The following is a 21,162-nucleotide window of genomic DNA, read 5'->3' as shown; positions in this document are numbered from 1 at the left end:
TGGACAGTGCGCTGGTGACTGACCTGTCGAGACCCAGTCCGAGATATACTTATGGTAATGTGGTATGGCTGAATCAGAGTAGTGTAAACATGAGTGCGCACGACGCAGCACGCTGAAGACTGTAGCTGTGCTAAAGAAGTCCCATAGAAGGTAAACTATCCAGCTAACTAATTTTCATGTTTTATTTTGAATGAATGTACCACTGATGGGCATATTGGTATATAGTCAGCATGATAATATCTATTTTTAATTAAACGTTTAATTAAATGTTTTAATTAAACACTGCTGCTGCAGTTGTTTGTATTCTTTTGAGTTGTAGACTCAAAGTAAACACCAGTAAACACTGTTTGTCAAACAAATAATGTGACAGCACACAATTTAGTTTGGCTCTCCAGGATTAAACAAATTTGATCTTTATGTAATGTTTGTCTGATTCCAATTGAACCTTGCCATCAAAAAGTTTATTATAGGCCATTATAACGAATGAGAGTAAAGGGTAATATCCTTTGTTAAAATCGGCAAAGTAACTTCAACAGACATAGCCAAATACAGCTTTAGAAATGCTGACTAAGGACAGACTAATCTGATGCCATTAAATAACAGCATTTGTACGCCATAACGTTCTATATTTCATCGCAAGGTGTTGCATGTTCTAGTGGTACAAACTCTAAATGTAAATTGTGGGGAGCTGTCAAAGTAGGCTATAAGAAATGTACAGTAAGATAATGGCACCGGACAGTGTACGTATACGTTCACAAATGTATAAGTATTTTGTTTACACTTTGCTACACACCGCATTGATGAGGCATAGGCTTCTAACATCGACTGAACATCATAGTGATTTTCTCTTCATTGAGCTACTTTTCTGCTTAATTCAGTCTGTGATACAACTACCACTTGAACATATAGGTTCCGATGGAAAGCTTTTTCTTAGTAATTTTTCAGGTTTCCTATGTCTAAGTATGTTCTTATGACATTTAACATACAGCGTACATGAATAATAGGCAGACAATTGAACGTTCCATATTCCATAAGCACAGCATGACGCACCTCTGTTGATTTAGCTGCTATTAAAACTACAAGACCCACAATACCAAGTGGATGGGTTGTGTCTGGGCACTGAGGTGTATGGAGGATGGTTTGGAGGCAGGTTAACTTCGTCGAAGTGGTTATACGTTCACAGTGTGAAGGCAGGGGGCAGGCCTCCACGAGTCCGGAATCTCGTTGTGTCTGTATCGTTTGAACAGTTGGGGGAGGTCTAAGATAGTCGGAGATGCGAATGGGAAGTTAGGTAAAGGAGCGTGCTTTGTAAAGTAAGAAGAAAAAAAACACTTCTCGCACGGCGTCTTTCATGGCTTATTATTCACAGATTTTTAAACAAACTTGTGCGAAAGTAGGTTGAGCTTAATCGCAACATTTTCATCAAGGACTGGGCTGTTGAATCACCGCTCCGCAAAACTGGGTACTAACTTATTTTGAAGACGGAGCTTGTCTCGCAAAGCCGCTTCCCAAACAATAAAGCTGAGTGGAGTTTCTCCCACGTTTTTATCGTAAGGTAAAGCCCTTTCTTTGCGTCGGCATCAAATGCATCTGTTTTTATATTTTACACATTTTTCCAACTAAAACATTCAGCCAACTTGTCGTCGGAATGAAGATATGCGTTTTTTTGTTGTTTTTTTTATAGCCTAAACGTACCGCGTTGAAGCTGATTCCGTGTGCTTTGATTTTTGTGCCTCGTTTCTTTTCATTTCGGGGAGTGGAGAAAGTCAATTAAATCGAGAACTGTGTACTCGCATTATAACATTTTCCTTTACATTCCCATCAAATCATTTGGTAGCTTTGGAGCGGGATATACAGTCATCAAACACGTTTTTGCGTTTTTCTTTTAGTACATTACAAAATCTCGGATTCAAAGTTTTTGTCCGTCTAGAGGAGCGTGGTGTCTCACTCGCCTGGCAAAAGGTAAGCAAGCTCTCATCCTAAACGTTATTTCGGGGGCAAATTATACTTTATGTCCATAGAACCTGAAAATTATCACGGTCATGTGTTGTAACGAAGACAGTATTGCCTCAGAGTCGAAAGGTGCATAGTATTTCAGCAGCGTCGGGGCTCATGAAGTACACTTCTCATTCCTTGGCCCTGCACATTTGTTTGGCGCAAAATCACGATTAAACAAACATGTGCGTACTTTTAATATTTACGTTCAGAGAGACAATATTTGTGTTTTCTTTAGCACAACCATATATGTTTGTAGTCTCCTGCACGGGGATGATGCGCTTTTTTTACCCAGGAATGGTTGCAATGTAGCCTAAATCTCATAGCCTAGTGTTTTTTTTAGTAGAGTTATAATATTAGACCGTGCTGTAAGCTAACGGCTCAGTCATCAGTAATGTCTCTGCAGTTGTGAAAACCGCATTTGTGGCAAATAACATTGTAGCATTTTGAGTTGTTCAGGTTTCTTTTGTAACAATTTCGTCTGTGTCTTAGGAAAATTAAGCATCTGGACCGGCCGTCTCCTATGGTACTCGATGTAGTTGGCGTTTGAATGTTGTTACAGGCAGATCGCGATCTACTTTGAAGGGTGGCTTTGTGGGCTAAAATATGTGTCCCAACACTTGTTGCATTTTTCGACAAAATGCGCGCATTTATTTTTTCGTGCTGGCGTATGAAACGGGTTAGTAGTAAAAATAAAATAGATAGTAGCGTCCAAACTTTAATAACAGTAAAACCAAAACAGATAAATGAAATAACCAAATGGTTTTGAAAATAATGACTGAATGCCTCACCCTTCTAAACATGTCTCTATGTAATAGCCTATTTCAGTGAATATATTTCCGATTTTTTGTGACTACATCTTAACGGAGTGTATTGTTTTAACATGATCCTAAAGGCGTGGAAAACTTTATAAGTATGTGTGTTTAGTCTTACTCGGACTATTATTACAGTGGTTGTAGCTTGGTTTACTTTTCTTAGTCTGGGTGTTATGCAGTTGCTTGGGTTCCACATGGGTGAATTTAACCACGTAAAATTTTGAAGAAGGCATGATCAATATCAGTGGTTTCTACTGTAAAATACGTTTTAATCGGCAAAGAACAGAATATAGCTTGGGGTTAAGCCTGCCCTGCTCGTATTGGTTTAATAATGTGTTTGTTGAATGGAATAATTGGCATTGTAGCTCTAAATAGATAGGCCTGTGCTCGAAAATTTTCAGTCGCCTTTTGATTGATCGTCTGTTCTTTCCCCTCCCCCTTCTACTTTTATTCCATACATAATGACTTGAATTCTTGTGCTTGTGTGATGGTCTTTAGCATATCAATGCCATTAACATCACCATTCAGTTCGGGTCGTCACGAATTTGCATGTTAAAACCTTAAAAATCTGAAAACAGAGGTACCCTTTAGCTTGTGCCCCAACTGATATTTAGATTTTAAATTTAAGTACCAAGTTGTAATTCTGCGTTTTGAGCGACAAGGTCCAGCCATTGCTGAGCACGAGCGTTCCTTTTCAAGTCATATGAAGCTAGTTGAAGCCTCGGGTCTTTTTAACGTGAAGGAACACGCTTGTGCCCGTATGCGCTCATCTGAAGAGAGCAAGTTTTGTACAACCTGTTTTGTATGTCCGATTTTTTATGCTTAATTCCTTTTCATAATGTCACGCCCTTAATGCACGGGAGATCATTGTCGCCTCCCTCCAATAAGTAAACAGAAGTGTCCAATTGTAACGCGGTTTTTGTTACAGCTCTGAAAAGGGATGGCATGAATTAACTAGTTAATGTCTGTCTTATTACTGGACCTCAGACTGAGTATTTTAAAAATCACGGAGACAGACATGACGTAAATTATCTGGCTGTTGGTTAGATAATAACGAAACATTCCTGAAATGCTTCATGGCCTAACTGAACGAGCTGAGATTAGATTTCTGTTATCATGGGTTTTATGTCAATTACCCTTTCACCTTTGAAGGACAGTCTTCATGAAGATCCATTACCTGCATGTTCTTATTAGCACTGGTCATTTGTGCAAAAGGAAATATTTTGCATGCTCAGTCTGGAATTAAGTATATTGCACAGTATCTAGTTACCAGAAAATTGTCAGTACTGTGATGAAAATTTTATGAAGTACTCAAAAGGGATTATAGCTGTAGGTTTGAGGGGAATTATATACTGTTGTGCAAGTGCACTGGAATAGAAAAATGTCTTTAATGTGTCCGCCCTTGTGCCTCAGTAATACATTTCTAAATATGTTTGTATTAAATGCTGAGATTTGACTTGGTTTAACTGAGAAACAGAGTAGTTGGACATCTATATTTAATCTTCTACACTTGGCTCTTAACTAAAACATTTTACAGAAAAAATAACAAGTAATTATGGCATCATACATCAGGTTTTTCCTCCGATTTCCCCAGCTGAACAAGCTGTAACACACTGCCACAGTGGATTTGATCATGCATCCCTGTTGAAGTAAATTGACTTTCAATAAGTATGTGGTTAATTTGTGACATGCAGTCCAGATATGTTAATAATGGACTGTCCCCATCTCTGCAGTTTATGAAGGGCACCCAAAACAGTCTGTCTAGATTAGGGGTCCTCCATCTTATCCAGAAAGACCCTGTGTGGGTGCAGGCTTCTGTTTCAACCAAGCAGTAACACACCTGATTCTACAAATCAAGGTCCTTACCAAAGCTTTTAGTGCTTGATGAGTACCCACACCATCCTTTTCTGGATAAGATTGAGGACCCCTGGTCTAGATCATGAGCTTTTAAGACAAGGGATGTTGTGATGAAGGCTTGCTTGCCAAAACTTTAACAGTGTGCTGGATTAAATCTTCATTTTTATAGCATTTTATCAAGCGTGTCAGTCTCGCTCTGTCAGAGGTTTTCCATTCCCACAATGCAGTGCAGGCTCTTTAAATGGCTCCAGCTAGCATGTCGCAGAAAACTGGTGTATTAATCAGCCTTTAAAAGCAAAAGCAGTGTTTTGTACTGTTGATATGGATGGCTCTTGGGTATATCAAGAGGACGGTCCTCTTGTTTATCTGATGTGACCCATGGGAAGGCAAGCAGTTGGTCTAGTTGGCTCTGATTCAAATTGGTTTCAGTGTAAAGAATGGCACCACATACTAGTGCACATTAAGAAATAGGTCATTTTTCTTTTATTGCTGTGGATGCATTAAATGCATAACTGCAGATGTGCTTTTTAGTTAGCCCACCTTCCTCCACTCAATTAAATGGCATCCGTTTCAAGATTTCATTTGTCCCAGGCCTTTTAATTTGGTAATTGTTGCAATTATTTGTGAATTGGATAGCTTTAGTGCTGCTCCTCGTGCTTCTAAACGTTTTTATAAATGCTCTACCTTGAAACTGAAAACTGCAACAGACCTTGGAAGATATAAGCCTATTTAAGCCAATAATTACATCAATTAGGGAAATTGGCGTGGATACTATCAACTATGGCCTTGGAGGACTTGACTATGGCCTTGGAGGAGCACCCAGTCTGGGTTCCTGCCTGTGTCGAAGGGGGTTCCGCAGGGATCAGTTCTGGGCCCTATCCTTTTCACCATTTACATTAATAATATTGTTTCCCCACTAAATGATTGTCAAGTCCATCTATACGCAGACGATACTATTGTATATTGTATTGCTGATTCTGCTCAGCTTGCCATTGAGAAACTGCAGCTTGCTTTTAATGCCCTTCAGGAGGCTCTTGTTAAGCTTAAGCTGGTTCTTAATGCAAGCAAAACAAAATTCATGTTGTTTACTAGGGCCAGAAGCACTGATTATGATAGCATATTTATATCCACTGCAAATAGTTCTAAAATTGAGAGAGTTTCTGAATATAAATATCTTGGCATCTGGCTTGATGAGAAATTCTCATTTAAATTCCATATAGATAATCTTGTCAGCAAACTGAGACAAAAAATTGGCTTCCTTTATAGAAACAGATCTTGCTTCCCTATGATCAGTAGAAAAAGAATTGTTGAAGCAGTTTTCCTTTCAGTATTAGACTATGGTGACATTATTTATAGAATTGCTGCTCCTTCTTCCCTTAAGCGCTTGGACACAGTCTATCACTCTGCCCTCAGATTTATTACTGGCGATAGTTATGGTACCCACCACTGTGTCCTCTATGCCAAGGTGGGTCTGTCTTCTCTGGCAGTGAGGCGTGATAAACACTGGTTTTTGTTTATCTTTAAGGCCATTGTCGGAATGCTTCCACCTTATATTACAAGGTTGTTAGAGTGGCGCTCTGGACCCTATCAAACCCGATCAAATGGCTTGCTTATGCTTAAGGTCCCTCGGGCTCGATCAGAAATTGGGAAGTCAGCATTCCATTTTAGTGCCCCATCCTCCTGGAATGAGCTCCAACAATTGCTGAAAATCAGCTCTCTACCTACTTATGGGCAGTTTAGATCGCTGGTTTTGAACATTCCTGTCTCTGAGTGCATCTGTTTTTGATCGTATCTGTGCTGATTTTATTTATTTATTTTATTATTTTATTTTATTTTTATTTTTTATCATATTTTACTGTATTTTATTACTGTTATTTTATTATTTACTATGTTAGTTGCTGTTGCTATATTCTATGATCTTTTATTACACCTATTGTGTTTTAATTGTGTTTGTAATCTCGGCTACATTGAAAATGAGGGCCTGGCCCTCAATTGTACCTCCGAGAATTTAAATAAAGGTTCTGACTGTCTGACTGACCAGCATTTACATGGCAGGTCAGACATTTATACTGTATTTTAATATTGTCCACTGGGAAAGTATTAGAGCTTTAAGCTCACTGAACCATTTTTGTCAAGACCTGCTCAAACCCAGGCTGCTGTTTCTGATGATGGCAGTGTTTGTTGTTGATCGGATTCATTGGCTAAGTGACACCCTTATCCACGGCGACTTGTACCGTGTGAGTCACCAAACGTGCACGGTACAAAGTGCATGGAAACAAGCACAGTGCATCATGTAAACAAAGCTCAGCGCATGGACTGATACATTAAAACAGTCACTGCGATAGTACGCATTGCCACAGTTACATTTTTGGTAAATCTAAGCTGTCCTTTGAGATATTATGTAAAATCTCAATTTCTGGTGATCAGTGCGATGGAAAGTAGACAGTGTGAAATGATTGCCCGGTCCCTCCATTATTACTGCATTTTTTAAAAGCATGCAGCCTTCTTATGTGAATTTTACCATTTTGCTGAGCCATGTGCATTTTGCCCTCCCTGAATGGCTGTAGGATGGAATAATACGGAAGTGCCATCCCGCCAAGTCTGGGATCAAAGCTCTTGGGGTTGATTCTCCACACTGCATTAGCATTTGATGCACTGCCCTGCTTTAGCAATTTTCCTTGACATCACCCTGTGAGCATTGATACAAATGACTCCGTGGGCAACCCTCCCAAATGATTATAGAGGAGGATGAGGATTGGGGGGGGGGGGGGTGGCGGCTAATGAGAGAGAGGGAAAGGGAAATATGCAAATCAATGGAAGTGACTCATTCAGAGGCAGCCCAGGTCTGCCACAGCACAAGAGTAGTAGGTTGGTAGTAATTGGTCAGCCTTCATGAGAATCTTATACTTATTTATGCTGAAGGTTGTGTACCCACAGACTACACGCATTTGCAATCTGGAGGGAAAACCCAGTTCTAGCCACTCAGGGGCCTTGCGAAGGCTGGTGGTGATTCATCACTTCCTGGTTACCTGGAGAGGCTCCAGGAAGGCCCAGTCACTGTGCTGCTGCTCCACCATTCCCCAATGAGGAGTTGTGCACTAATGCCCCTGGATGGACCGTGCCTGAGTCACCCACCGTGTCCATGACTCCACTCTCAGACAAGTGCTCTCTGTTAGTGCTGTGCCATGCGCCGGTTGGGGTTTTTTTTTTTGTGTATTGCTCAGAGTATCACTTTAAATGTAGCTTAAATGAGAAGGCGTGGATGGATGGCCAGGCAGAACTGCAGTCTCGAGGGCAGAGCTCCCCTGTGAGCTTACTGTTGAGCTTTGTAAAAGAAGGAACATAATTTTCCCTGCCTGCAACTTAAAGGGTTTGAGCAGAAGAATGGTTGCTTATGGTTCACATCAGAGCTGTTTTTATAAAGGTTTGTTTAAAGACTTCCAGCACCCAGTGGTAGGTGACTGCACCACAGACACCAGTTTATTTTTCTTTCTGCGTTCGACCAATCTTTAAAGGATTTAAAGGCAATAAATATGGAATTTTATTGTTTAATGGTTGTTAGAATTCAGGCTACACTTGTAAAATGGAATTTTGGATAGGAATTCATTTTTGTGGTCACAGTTTGGATCAAATACCATCCAAAACAAGTGTTTTACAATGCCAGATTTTCAACTGGAGCCTCGGATTATTAACTGTGGAATGCAGGTTGAGTTCTGCCCTGCAAGAAAAACCTCCAAGGAGCAGGGCTGTTTGGACTGAGTTAGAGAGAGGAAGCTTCTGAGCGCATGTAGGTATAAGTGCTGGAAAGCAGGGAGCTTTTACCGGAACACTCCAGCAGCTGTTGGGTGAGAATAGGCATACGGAGAGAGGGGGGGGGGCAAATTGTGGCATTGGGCTCTGAATTAAGCCTCATGGAGTCTGACACCCCCCCCCCCCCAAAATCACTCTGCACAGTAGACTGGTTCTGAAAGTTGAGAAATGAGTGGAGGCAGGCTCCCTGTCTCAGAAACAAACGTAGAGCTGAGGAATTTTATGCATGGATGCTGGCGAACAGTAATTAGGGGGCTGGGGCCAGGCTCCAAGTCTGTCCCTCTGAGCACACTAGGGCAAGAAAAAACAAATCCCGACATTTAATTATTATTAAGAGCTTTTCAAATTAACAGCTAAAAATAGGCACCCATAACGGGCCTGCCTGCCTCCCAGTCCCATGTAGACCGCTTAATGCGATTGCTCGGAGAAAATGGGCTGGTCTGTTCCCTCGTTTCCGTAAACTGGAGTTAATGTCGGCTAAGCCCCTTTAATGGCAGGAATTCTTGTGCAGTGCCGCTTCATTACACTAAATTGTTTTTAATCTTTTTACTCCTGAGCCAGAAGTTTTTTTTTTTAACTTCTTTCTTTCCCCCTGTTAACTTTTTGTTATTCGCAGTTCTTATCCCATTTACGTGTTCCCCTCCACCCTTCTTAAGAAAAGAGATTGTTTCCATGAGCTGGAAGCTTGCGCTGTTATTCATTCTTTCGCATGTTTATGTCTTTGAAGATTACAGACTGTTTATGTAAGATGCAGGTGATGGAGGAAATGGTCATTCCTCTTAGAGCTCTATTGCCTGACGTTTTTAAAATGTTTTATTTTTTTGTCAATGACTATTCAGAAAATGGCTCCAACAACAAAACTCATTTCAAATTCTCTGATTCTCAGCCTCTTGTGTACCGTCTGCTCTGGAACAGTTTACGATGAAAACGACCTGGGTATTTATATTGGAGTTAATCAGCACAAACAAACCAAAACGGGAGTCCTCCATCTTAGAATCCGTGCCCACCCACACCTGTATGTCTGAGAGTGAAGTGGCCCCCTGCCTTTTGTTTGAGTCCCAGTGTTCGTCCTAGTCATGTGCCAGCATCTGGTCTGCTGTGCTGTGGTCTCGTTACAGACACACCTTGCCAAAGCAAACAGTACCTGAAGTAATAATTCATCCCATGGAAACGGTGTTGCTTCTGTTGTGCTCTGGGCAAGTCTATGCGGTCTGTGCTTTGCCAGACTCTGGCCAGCTCTTCGTTCTCATTTCATTACCATTAATGTTTTTATTGTGCTAGGAATCGGATTCTTTCATTGCACTGAGCACAAGCCCTCCTCGCTGTAATGCGATTCCCATAGAAATGTTATTTGCAGGAGTAGGTTCTGTAATTACTGAGGGCGAATCCTGATTTCTTAAGTTAGCTTTTCACTTCAGCCGATTACAATCAAACACATTTTATTATGAGGCAAGCAGTTAGTTGGTATTTATAGCATATTTATTTGTTTTACTTTAGCCTGGATTAAGTTCTGCAGTGTTAGGCAAACATCAGATAAGATAAACTTTATTGAACCCCTCTAGAGTAATTTGTTTCTCTGCATTTGACCCGTCCTAGTTACTTGGGTGCAGTGGGCTGCCACAGTGCAGCGCCCAGGGACCAACTCCAGTTCTGAGGCCAGTGCCTTGGTCAAGGGCAATGGAAGGAGTATACGTACCCTGACATGCAGGGCTTTCATGGAGACAAAGTTAACAAAATGAACACATGAAAAGGCAAATAAAATACTTATCATCAATGGAATAATAGTTTTAAGTAAAACATTTTTGAACAAAATGCTCAAAACATCATGCTTTCAGTTGAGTTTGCTTGTCTGAATCGGGAAAAACAAGAACAAAAAAAGTACTGTAACTCATAACAAGTTCTGAACCTGTTTCAACTTGACTGATCCCCTCTTTGTGATAGCAGCATAGTAAATATAGTGTTCCCCTCGCTTTCATCTGTTGACTTGTGATTCTCTCCCAGTTTTCCTCACATTTTTTATGAATGTAGGCTAACGTTAACGTTCAGGTACATTGTATGGCAAAATGTGTTTTGGGCCTCTGTAAGGAGACCACTGGCAACAAATCTCAGAATATTCCAATTTCAGGATCTAATAAGTGAATGTTGCAGCTTCAAAGCCCTCTGGCTCAGTTGGCTAATCTTCAGGGCAAAACTCGAATTCTTTTAAATTCTTTTTAAAATTGGAATCGTCTTGTCTGCGTAACTGACTAACGTCTGAGACGGTTACAGTGATCTAACAACTTGATGAATGCTGGCAGGCATTTTCTGTGGCTGTGGGACTCCCTTCTGTAGAATCCTGTGGGCCATCAAGTGTGCCGAAGGGCACTGTTGCCAGAGGTTTGTTTATGTGCCAAGAACGGGAACAGAAAGAGTGGCAGTTACTTTATCTTAACATTAGAGGTTCTGTATGGGTCCCGAGGAGGACTGGTTGTCAAGAATGTACTGTACCTCTGTACTGTTTAGTTGATAATCCCCAGCAGTAACCGAAAAGAAAGAGGGGGGAAAAAAAGCTTGTTCTCTTCACTTTCTTCTTCTTGCTTGTTTTTATTCGGAATAGCTGCTAATTGCCCAGGTCCCGGATACACTAATGAAAAGCAGCAAACTCCCATTGAGTGCTCTTTTAATTGCTGCTTCCTGTCTGCCTGCCCTGCTCAGCAGAATTCTTCATTGAGCCAGGTTTCTCCATGCAGTCCTCTTTTTAAAAAAATGGCAGTTTGACCGTTGGTGTTTTCACTTGCTCCTGAGGGTGCTTTGGAGTGCAACCTGTGAACACAGATGTAAAGTTAAAGTTGGAAACTGGTATTTTTGCTTCTCCCCAGTCCTGTTCTCCCCTGTGGGGCATGTAATCTGACATAGGTGGCTCAAAGGCAATAGTAGATGCCAGTCAGCTGGTAAGGTAGATATTTTGGCACTTGCTGGGTTCCTGACATTTTAAGCAAGAGTATCGACATTAATTTGTCCAATTAGCTTTCAATAATTTTTGTGTATTAAAAAAGTGCATAATATATAGCACTACTGGTTCCCCTTTTCATTGTTTCATTGAGTCATAAATGCTGTCTCTTGTGTTCTATTTGGATTATATAATGCACTGTAGTCAAGCTTAGGGACTGTAGCTAAATTCTGTAGCCTGAAGAACTTTGCTTTCCACCTGTTTCCCTTGTACCGGGTCTTGCGCAACTTTTCAAATTAAAAAGTCGGAGGTTCCTCTATCCCTCCCCACAAACCACTTTGTTAATAGTGGCGTAGTGATGAGTGCTCGGGGAGCGCGGTTGGCCACGTGCGCGGCGGACTTCCGTTCGTCTGGCAGCTGACTCGGATTCTTGGAGGCTGACCGGGCCGTGACTCACTCCTCACGGGCCTGTGATGACCCTGCTCGCAGTACCCCTGGGGAACTGCAGATCTGACTCAGTTGAAATAATGCCAAGTCATTCATAGAAAGGAGGGGGGGGGGAAACTCAGTTTACACTGAGAAGCCTGTTTAAGTGGAGCACACAGGAAATCCAGTCGTACCATCTTTTTGGCAGGGGGGAAGATGGCCGAAGATCTGGGTAGCCTGGCTCCCGGCGTCGGGTGGATCAGGTTCACTTGCGAGCCTCCCCCTTTGGGGCCTCATTTGCCCCAGTGATTTGGTAGCAGAAGGCCTCTCTGCGGCACAGCGATTTGACCCACAGCGGGTTTCTCGCGCAGTGCGCCGCTGAGCAGGCTCCGCCCGGCGTGGAATGCGGGCCTCTGCTCTGGGTTTAGGACGTCTTGTCCCTCCGCATTAGCTAGCCGGACGGGGACGAGCTTGAAGCTCTCCGTGCTCGGCGCGGACCTGTGTGGGTGCCGGCGGGGAGCCCGCCCTGTGTTCCCTGGGCCCGCTGTGCTCATGAAGCCGCTTTGTTGGCTTTTACACGGGCCGGTCCCCATGATTTTTCTTCCTTTAAAAAAAAAAAAAAAAAACAGGGTTGTCGAGAGGCTACAGAGGGGAAGATCTGAGACACGCATTAGTAATGGCTTAACCCTGTTAACCCCCCCCCCCCCCCCCACCTGTTTCGGTTGGGTTCTGCTCATGATTAAGCCTTTGTTGTGAACATACAGGCTCACGGCAATAGATGTGTGGACTGTATGCTCTCTTAGAAAGACCAGTTCATGTCTGAGAGCTTGTCTGTATTTTCTTACAGTGCTTTGAAACGGTCAGATTCAGAGAAAAAGCGTTGGGTTTTGTGATGAGGTGGAAGTAAATTTGGCTGTCATTTTTCACAGTTGTAAATAATCATTACAAGCAGCCCCCCCCATGGCTAGCATTTGGAAACCGTCTCAGAAAGCAGGATACTCGACAGCAACTCGAGGCAAATGGCAAATGAAGGAAGGGGGGCCAGGGGGGGTAAAAACAACTCCAAGGTGAGAGATCTGTGGAGTGTGATGTGTGGAAGCGGAGGAACGGCAGCTCCTGGGTGTCGTGTAACGGAGACCCTGAAGGAGTTTGAGTGGTCCCAGCTCCTTCTGAGGGATTCCAGGGAGGTGGGTGTTAAATTCCCTCCCACCCCAGCCCCGTCTCACCCCGCCCCCCTCCTCTCGTCCCCTGGCCAGGTGCTGTGGGGGTGATGGCATTAGCAGATGTGTAGCTCCGGGGTGCCCTACATCAACATCCCCTCACACCCCACTCCCGGGACGGAGCGACCAAGCGTAGCCCATTTGGGCGAGAACAGACCGCGTGGTGATATGGAAGGGGGGCGGGGGTACTCTGCAGGGCCTCTTTTTGGGGGAGTAATCGTGGTATGTCTCTGACGGTCAGGTCGTTCCCAGAGGACTTCTCCTCAGCTTGTTCTGCAAGCTCCTTTCTTATGACCACATGGCTGCGGTCCCCACAGTGTGTTGGTCCCCCTCTCTGTACTCCCATGTACAGTAAATCTGCTCCTCTTTAATGGCTTCAACTGCTCATGTGTGATTCTGCAAGTAACTTTGGGTATTAGGAAACCAGAGGTAGGGGAAACATTAGTGTAAAGCCACATTTCAGCTAAAGCATTACAGACAGTTTGCTGTGTTTAGTGTTGTGGGGATTAGTGGTCCTACACAATGATTCATTTTATGACAACGCACTCTGAGAGACTCGTCATGTCCCAGATATTCCAGGCATTTATGACCAAGGCCAGAGGCACCGAAGATTTGCAAACAGATCTTGATCAGCATGCTTTTGATAACAATGGCCTCTCCCTTTCCCTGTTATTCCTAGGAATAAGCTGCCAATAAAACTTAACCTTTGTATGGTGCTGTTTTCAGTTCCTGAAAGATATCGAGAGCCCTATTCTAGGATTGGATCTCATCTCTCGTGGGGATATCAAGAGAATGTAATTTGATAAGGCAACAACAAAAGAAATGTTATGTGCAATAAAAACCTGTGTGTCCCAGTTTGGTTTAGCACACAAAAACAAAACACTTTCTTATTTACGGTTTGCTCTACCTACTGACCGATTGCTACTGGGAGGAAAGTTCAGAAAATCCATATAATCAAACGTAATTTTATTTATTTACCTGTTTATTTCCGAGCTCAGCTGTAAGCACATTTAAGCAGACTCCAGCAAGCCCTGAGGCCTTGAAGGCTAAAGTACACGCTGTCCTTGTTTGGCATACTCTGCCAAAACATCAGCATTTTGTGCCAGCGAGAGGGAAACGGCCATGTAATAGCACCATAAATGATTCCTCCCCGCAGGCTGTGTTCTCTGGAACCTGATGATATACGTGTTGTTTGAGTCATCAAAACCTCACCCCCCCCCCCCACCCCCCTCTTATCTGTACTGGGACGCAGTTCTGTGTTTTTTGTATTGTGAATGAAACGTAGTATTATTGCGGATGTGTGATATCAGTCGACACACCCACCATACTTCGCGAACAGTTATGAACAGAAGTTGGGTGTATAGGATTGTGCTGATTTACAGCACAATCTTATACGCCTTTGCCATTTTGATACATCCTTAGTTTTGCTATTGTTTTTGGGTACGGAACCCGTGGAATGTAAAGTCTGTGCTTTAAGCTGTATTCCAGAGTGCCTCAGTTTTAACACGAGCAGATGGAATTTGCCACAATATGGCTAGCTTTAGGAGGTCAAATATTGAAAAGATGACTGTCAAGTCTTGCTGTGCTAGCTAGGCACAGAATTGTACATCCTGGCCACCTGCCATGTGAAAAATCCAACATGGGAAATCCAAGCCAACTAGCATTATAAACTTGGTAGTCGGCGCCTTAGGCTGCATGTCTTTCATTTAGTATAATTAGTCTTTTGTCTGTGAACTCGAAGGCGGCGTCATGCGCTGACTGGGTTTTGAGTTTATGGGGGCAGAGTTGTGTTTACTGTGCGAGGGTTTTAAACAAAGCTTTAGACGTGCTACCCCAGCGCACATCTATTTACCGTGCCTTTAGAATGTTCATTGGGTTTTCCCTCGTATCTCAGTGACCGAAACTCATAAGGCCACCTTTGTAGCTGGAGTCGTTGGAATTTCCTTATAGGTGCTTGCTTTGGTATTGTGAATGCCGTGGTCTTCTAAAGGGAAAACTGCTGGTACGATACAGTGGTACATTTCATTCTGTTAAAACTATAGGCTCATTCATAGTATACAGAGGTGGTCTTTCAACTCCTTGTATCATTGTTCAAACAGACCAAAAAGTTTTTTTTCACACCAAGCATTTAATCTCACTCGACTTTTACTTTTTCTTTTTTTCTTTGTAGCTAGGGGCTAGTAGCCATTATATAATCTTTAAGTGATTGTTAAACTGAATGATGTGAACTAATATAAATGTTAATTCAGAATTTTTACAGAATTTGTGCTGATCAGCTTTGTCTGTAGAAAATTATTAGTTTCAGCATGGAAAGATGGGCAGCTGCATGCAGTATACGAACAGCACACATAGCTACTCAAAGAAGAATGGTTCGGTGTGCGTGCCATAGTTCTCAGTGTGTAGTTCATTGAAATGAAATGAAATAGGTGCTTGAATGAGCCATTTCTTATGGCCACAGCCCACAGAATCAGGAGTTATGATAACTGAATCCTTGTGCCCTCTGTGTTTCCAGGCTGTGGAAGTGAATGGCCTACTGCTGATGCCCCAGCCGTCTGGATGGAGAGTTCCCAACAGCTCCGCCCCCAGCAGTAGCGCCTTCAACAGGATGTTAGCGTCGTGGAGCCTGCTGCTCCTCTGGGCACTGGTTTCCCAGTTCTCCCTGTCCCTGGCCCGCCCTGCCACCAGTGAGCAAGGTAGGACATCTTCCCCATCTCCCCAACTCTACATGTATCTATCTCTCTCTCTATCTCTTATCAAACTATCAATGTCTCTATCTAACTATCTGTATCTCTTAACTATCTCCATCTCTTATCTCTCTTCCTATCTATCTGTCTAAATATCTCTGTCTAACTGACTATGTAACTGTCTGTCTCATAGAAGCTTAATGTGGTTTTTGTGGGTCTTTATTGTGATCTTTAATAACCTTACTTATTAAATTAACCAGTAGAAAAGACATGCCTAATCTTCTATGGACCAACACACAGCCCTGATGGACTGTAAAAAAGAAAAGAAAAGTCATTGCAGATTTGCGTGAAAGTCACTTCGGCAAAAATATGGGGTGGAGTACAACCTACACCTGGGATTACCATTATTTGGTCCTGGGCTATCAAGTTGCAGTGCTCTGGGTATGAAGTTATACAGAGAAGTTGGGGCATTTTTTTATTTTTAGAAAATTGAAAACTGTGCCACATTTCTTTTAAGACAGTCCTTAGAGAATAAAAATGGACTAAACGATGAATATTTTGTCCACCCTTGCCTATTATTTTGTCAGACCTAATTGCCTTATTGGTGAATAGTCATGTTCTGCTTACTGAAGAGTGATTTGGGCACACGCAATCTGTGCCATCGCTTTATTCATTTTGGATGAATTTGTTCCTTTCATTGTAACGCATTGAACTCATTGTGAAGCATTTGGAATGATCTGTCATCACAGATGAACCGCCTCTGTGGTTTCATTGCCGCAGTCAGTAGTCGTCTCAATCAGGCCTACGCCGAGTCTAAGTCACCATATCCGATATCTGTTAACATTCCAAATATTAGCTTGTCTCCATAGTTTGGCGCCTTAATCTGCAATTGCTGTTTGTTCTAGTTGTCGAGCACTTTGAATTGTTTTCTGCAATGGATGAAAGCGTTTAGCATGTGGCGGTAGCTTTAGCTGCCTATTTAGGATTCACACCAACTTAGTCTTAGCCCAACTGCTACCGCTGTGGAATGACTAGTCTGTTCATGTCTTGACTTATTCAGTTGTAGGCTGTAATTAATTTTGAGCTGTTGAGCGTTATAAGAACTCCAGTCTTGTCGATGCTTTCCTGTCTGGAGCCTTAGCTTTGGCAATGAAGCCCCTTCTCTTTTGTTCTGCATTTTTTTATTTGGATTTAATGAGCTACTCTGGAAACCATTAAGTTCTGTGGCATTGATATTCCAGATGCCGCTCCCTTTGTTTTATGTATATACGGGTCTTCTCCAATTATATATATATATATTTTTTTTTTTTTGAAGCTCGGGCTCTTGCCATCCATGATTTTCAAATTAAAAGCAACATGGAATATGCGCAGACATAATGACCCTGCCTTGCTCAGACCCGGTGTACCGTTGCTCCAGAGCGGCCAAGCTCAAAAACCCATACGTGGTTCGCCTCAGCTGCGTGCCTCTTCCCGGCCATCAGACTGGGTCGACTTCGTTCAGTTTGGTTGTTAGGGTAATGTGAAGGCACTGAGTCGCATTAAGCACCGTCATTTGTTTGCAAACATCTCGTTAGCTCTATCTCTGAGCAATCTAAGAATGTTGTCAGAGTGCCCATCTCTCTTCCTGTCCGTCAGTAGTGTGTGGAATCCGCTTTATACATTCCAGCATGTTAGCTTTGAATGTCTGTACTTTTTTGGCAGGCTACTGTTGGGTTTCGGTGATCTCCCCATTCTTCTTGAAGGATTTCTGTTCCACGTGCTTTTAAGAACCCTGCAGCAAGGGAAGGGAAGGGAAGCTGAGTCTCTCAAGATAATCTGAGTATTTTGAGAAGAGCATTGGGGGGGGGGGAAACCCCAGCTGAAACAGAATCCTGAAAAATGCATTTTGGCTTAATTCCAGTCATGTAATGGTTGCCATGTCCTAGCCTGGGCCCGTGGGCCGGTAGATTGCGATGTTTACACTCTGGAATCGGAACTACAGTGCAGCACAAGAGTATCATAAAGGCAGCATTATAATTAGCATAATTGTAAAAGGGGGGTCTCGCGGCTCGTAAGCCCTTTAAATAAACCAGGCAGGGCTGTGTTTATCCCGACGTCGGGACACAGAGAGAGAAAATAGGTTCCATCTGTAGCTTAGGGCAGCTCCACTACCCAGCAGCCCCAGCTCCTCTCGTGTCCTCGTCTCCTCTCCTTTGTAATGAAAAGGTATTTGGTGTCACTGAAAGAAGAGTTAACAACCAGGGAAACTATAAATTAGCTAGTTTGAGCGGGGGGGGGGAAACAGCTAAGACTCCACCCTGAGGCTGCTGTTCACTTTGGAGATCAGGTTTCTGGGAACGGCTTGGGTTTTCTTATAGATAGAATAAGTGAGGTTTGGAATGGATGGCCGTCGGGGTGGGGGTGGCTCGTCAAGTGAGAGAAGATGATACACTGTCTTTCCCCTTCTTAAGCCCCAAATAGCCAGGTACAGTCTTAGATAGACATACCTACTGTTGAATTCCTTTCACTCACTCGAATGGGCAATTCATTATCTGTGCTCTTATATTTTGTGTTTAAAATAATGTTTTTACGCATTTGTTTTTGGTTCTGGGATATGAAATCTAGCTGTCATCTTTGAGCGTATTCTGTGGACTTGTATTGGAATATTTAATGTGAGTGTTAATTTAAGGTCAGTGCATCACATAAAAGGCTCTGTTCTCTCGTTTCAGTTAAATATTTAAGAACTTCTAAAACACGGGAGGGGAATGAAGGTCCCCTTTCAGAAAGTACAGAAACGGCTACAAGAGGACACTCAAGCTGCAACTTGATTATTGATTATCTCTGCTCATTTTGGTGTCTTTAATTAACACTGTAAAAATACATTTGCGTTTCACTGCTGTTGAGGAAGAAACTTTGTCAGACAAATCATTAACTGGGAGTGTGAACATATGAACTCTGCTTTTAATTAAAATAATTAAACAATTTCTCATCATGGGTAATTAGTTTAGTAATTAAACACCTGCATGTGTGTCTGGGAAAACTCTTTGAAATGGGAGCCAATTTAACTCAGATGTTGGCACCTGCATTTTGGTATCACAATTTATTATTCCATTACTTCAGAGCTTCCGCACTTTTGTTAATGTGCTGAAACAATGCTTTTGATGAGCTTGTGGATTCCTTCACTAACCAAATCAGGATTTGCTGACTTCGTAATGTAACATTCATGGCTGTGACCGCTGGAACTTTCATTCAAACCCATCCGTGCTTCCCTCGTACTGTCCCATATATCACTCGAGTGTTAAGAACTTTCTTATATGGGGTTTGTGAAGGCTGTTGCAGGTCTGAGGTGGATTCTTCTCTGTCTTGAGGCAGATTGAAAGAGGGAGGGGCTCTTTGGAGAATTGTTTACCTGCGGATTTCACATGCACTTTGTGTCCCTGGCCCTGTCAGTCAAAAAGGGGGGAGTACATTGACACTTCCCTGCTTTGAGCAGAAACTCTGCCGTCAGCCCAAGGGAGGGAGTGGCAGAACTGCCACACTGTAGAAAATGGCATCAAGAAAGCATGCAAACTAATGAAACCAGCACTGGGGAAGAGTTAGCCACTGCCTGATTGGTTCAGCCCAATTTACTATAACAACTGCGGGGAAGCCTATGTTTAGGTGCAGATCAGGACCAGATGTTTATTTTATTTTCAAAACAAAACCCCTTGGAATGTTTGTTAGTTTTATCGTCAGCATTTTTCTTTTTATTTCTGGAAACTCTGAGTACACAAGTGCCCTTCCACACATAGCTGTTCATTTTGCTCTCCTTGTTGGATGGAAAAGTACAGGGTGTCAATGTCCTTATCAGCTACTGAGACATGTGCAACTGTGGTGATGATTCATCGCTGGCTATTGGCTTCACACAGCGGTGCTGATTGCGCTTGGAGAACTCCAGTGAGTGTGAACAAATGCCATTATCGTCCGGATAGTTTGAGGACATGAACCGTGCTTTGTTTGACACTTGTCTGTAATCATGGTGAAGCGAGTGGAAAGGGTGCATCACAGGGATGTTTTGTTCAAATTTAATCCAGGCAGCAGTTAATGTGGGTTTTTTAACTTTCCTGTTGCTTCTTTATTTTTTCCATTGTGTAGTATTTTTATGTACTTCATTATCATAAATATAAATTTTGCTCTAAATTGTGGGGGGAAAGCAACCTTCCTACGCAATAGAGAGAGACCTCGGTGTTCCATTGAAGAGGGCTTTACAGCTTGTTCTCTATGGTGCTCCAAGCCGGCGTTGCCTTGGTGATTGTTTAATCAGAGCCTCGGCCTGCCTGCCTGCCTGCCTGCCCCCGGCTAGCGGGAGTATGGAATTCCAGGCTGGGGGTCGTTGACAGGTCTCCCACAGCTCTGGCACTTCCGGACGTTCCTGTCCATCATCAACTCACCCCCCTCCCCCTCCCCCCCCTCGCACCCCCCCCTTCCACATACGCACTGTTTAGGCCAAATCAGGGAATTCTCGAAGAGGTCCCACTTTTCACCTTTGTGCCTCTATCCTCTCATTCATGCTGTTCCAGGAACAGTCACTCCCGCATGGCAGGAAATCCCAGCAGCAATCCACTGGGCCTATTGCTTCCTCTCTTGAAGCAGGGCCAGGTTCTGTTGACTTGCACCGAGCTGCAGTCGCACCTAGTACACACAGATTTTTGCCCGTTTTATCTTGATTAAATCGGGCACATGCATGCCAAAATTGCAGCTAAACTTGCCATAATATGCTGTGTAATGTGTGAGAGTTTTCTGTGATTCTAGGATGCCACTCATTTTTTGCACATTGCTTGCACTCCATTTGTATTTTATTGAGCAGGACCTTACAAGGGTGTGGTGATTGCTCTGATTCATTTTCATGTTTTCAAGTGGAAATATGAATGTGGAATGAGAATTGCATTTTACATCTGCAACTGGTTTGATTTTTGAAAATACAATCTTTAATCCAGCTATATCCAGTTGCAGAAGAATAACTTCCTCATGGAACTCTACTTTGTTGCTTGCAGCCTGCCAGTTCTAATCCGCATTTTGAGTGGTAAGGCAAAGATCCACTTCAGTTCTGAAAAAGATGACATAATGTTTATCGGTAAACATGGGCATAATGTTTGGGTTCGAACTGCCAGCTTGACAAAATTACTCGCTAGCTGAAATTAAGTTTACTCAGCCTGTATTCATCTAACCTAACTCTTTCTTCCTGGAAACATTTTGGGCAAAGACACCAAAGTTCAACCAAAACACTAAGCATGAACTTTTCCACTCAGAAGTTCTTGCAAAAACTAGAAGTTTCTAGTTTATTTTGAACATTTTAAAATGGACTCCTGAGGCTGAGCATTTCTTTGTTCACACACAGTTTATGTTGTGATGTTGACTTTATAATTTTGCAGAGGTAAAAATTTATAGTGGATTGCTTCCACATGTAT

General features: G+C 42.7%; 1 protein-coding gene across 7 annotated transcripts in view; it reads left to right on the top strand.

The window, feature by feature from the left end:
• Positions 1-1,137: 1,137 nt before the first annotated feature.
• Positions 1,138-21,162, top strand: part of fgfr1a (fibroblast growth factor receptor 1a) — a 46,856-nt gene continuing 26,831 nt past the window's right edge. For 2 of the 7 annotated variants that reach the window (XM_064347373.1, XM_064347371.1), the window contains exons 1-2: positions 1,138-1,962; positions 15,565-15,745. In XM_064347373.1, coding sequence (XP_064203443.1) covers positions 15,592-15,745 — 154 coding nt within the window. In that variant the 5' untranslated portion in view covers positions 1,138-1,962; positions 15,565-15,591. The remainder of the gene's footprint in view (positions 1,963-15,564; positions 15,746-21,162) is intronic. The other 5 variants (XM_064347372.1, XM_064347370.1, XM_064347368.1 and 2 more) reach the window with 4 other exon arrangements.

The sequence above is a fragment of the Anguilla rostrata genome, chromosome 8 (assembly GCF_018555375.3).
Source record: "Anguilla rostrata isolate EN2019 chromosome 8, ASM1855537v3, whole genome shotgun sequence".
NCBI lineage: Eukaryota > Metazoa > Chordata > Actinopteri > Anguilliformes > Anguillidae > Anguilla > Anguilla rostrata.
The sequence above is the reverse complement of the archived record's forward strand: the minus strand, read 5'-3'. Positions and strand labels throughout refer to the sequence as shown.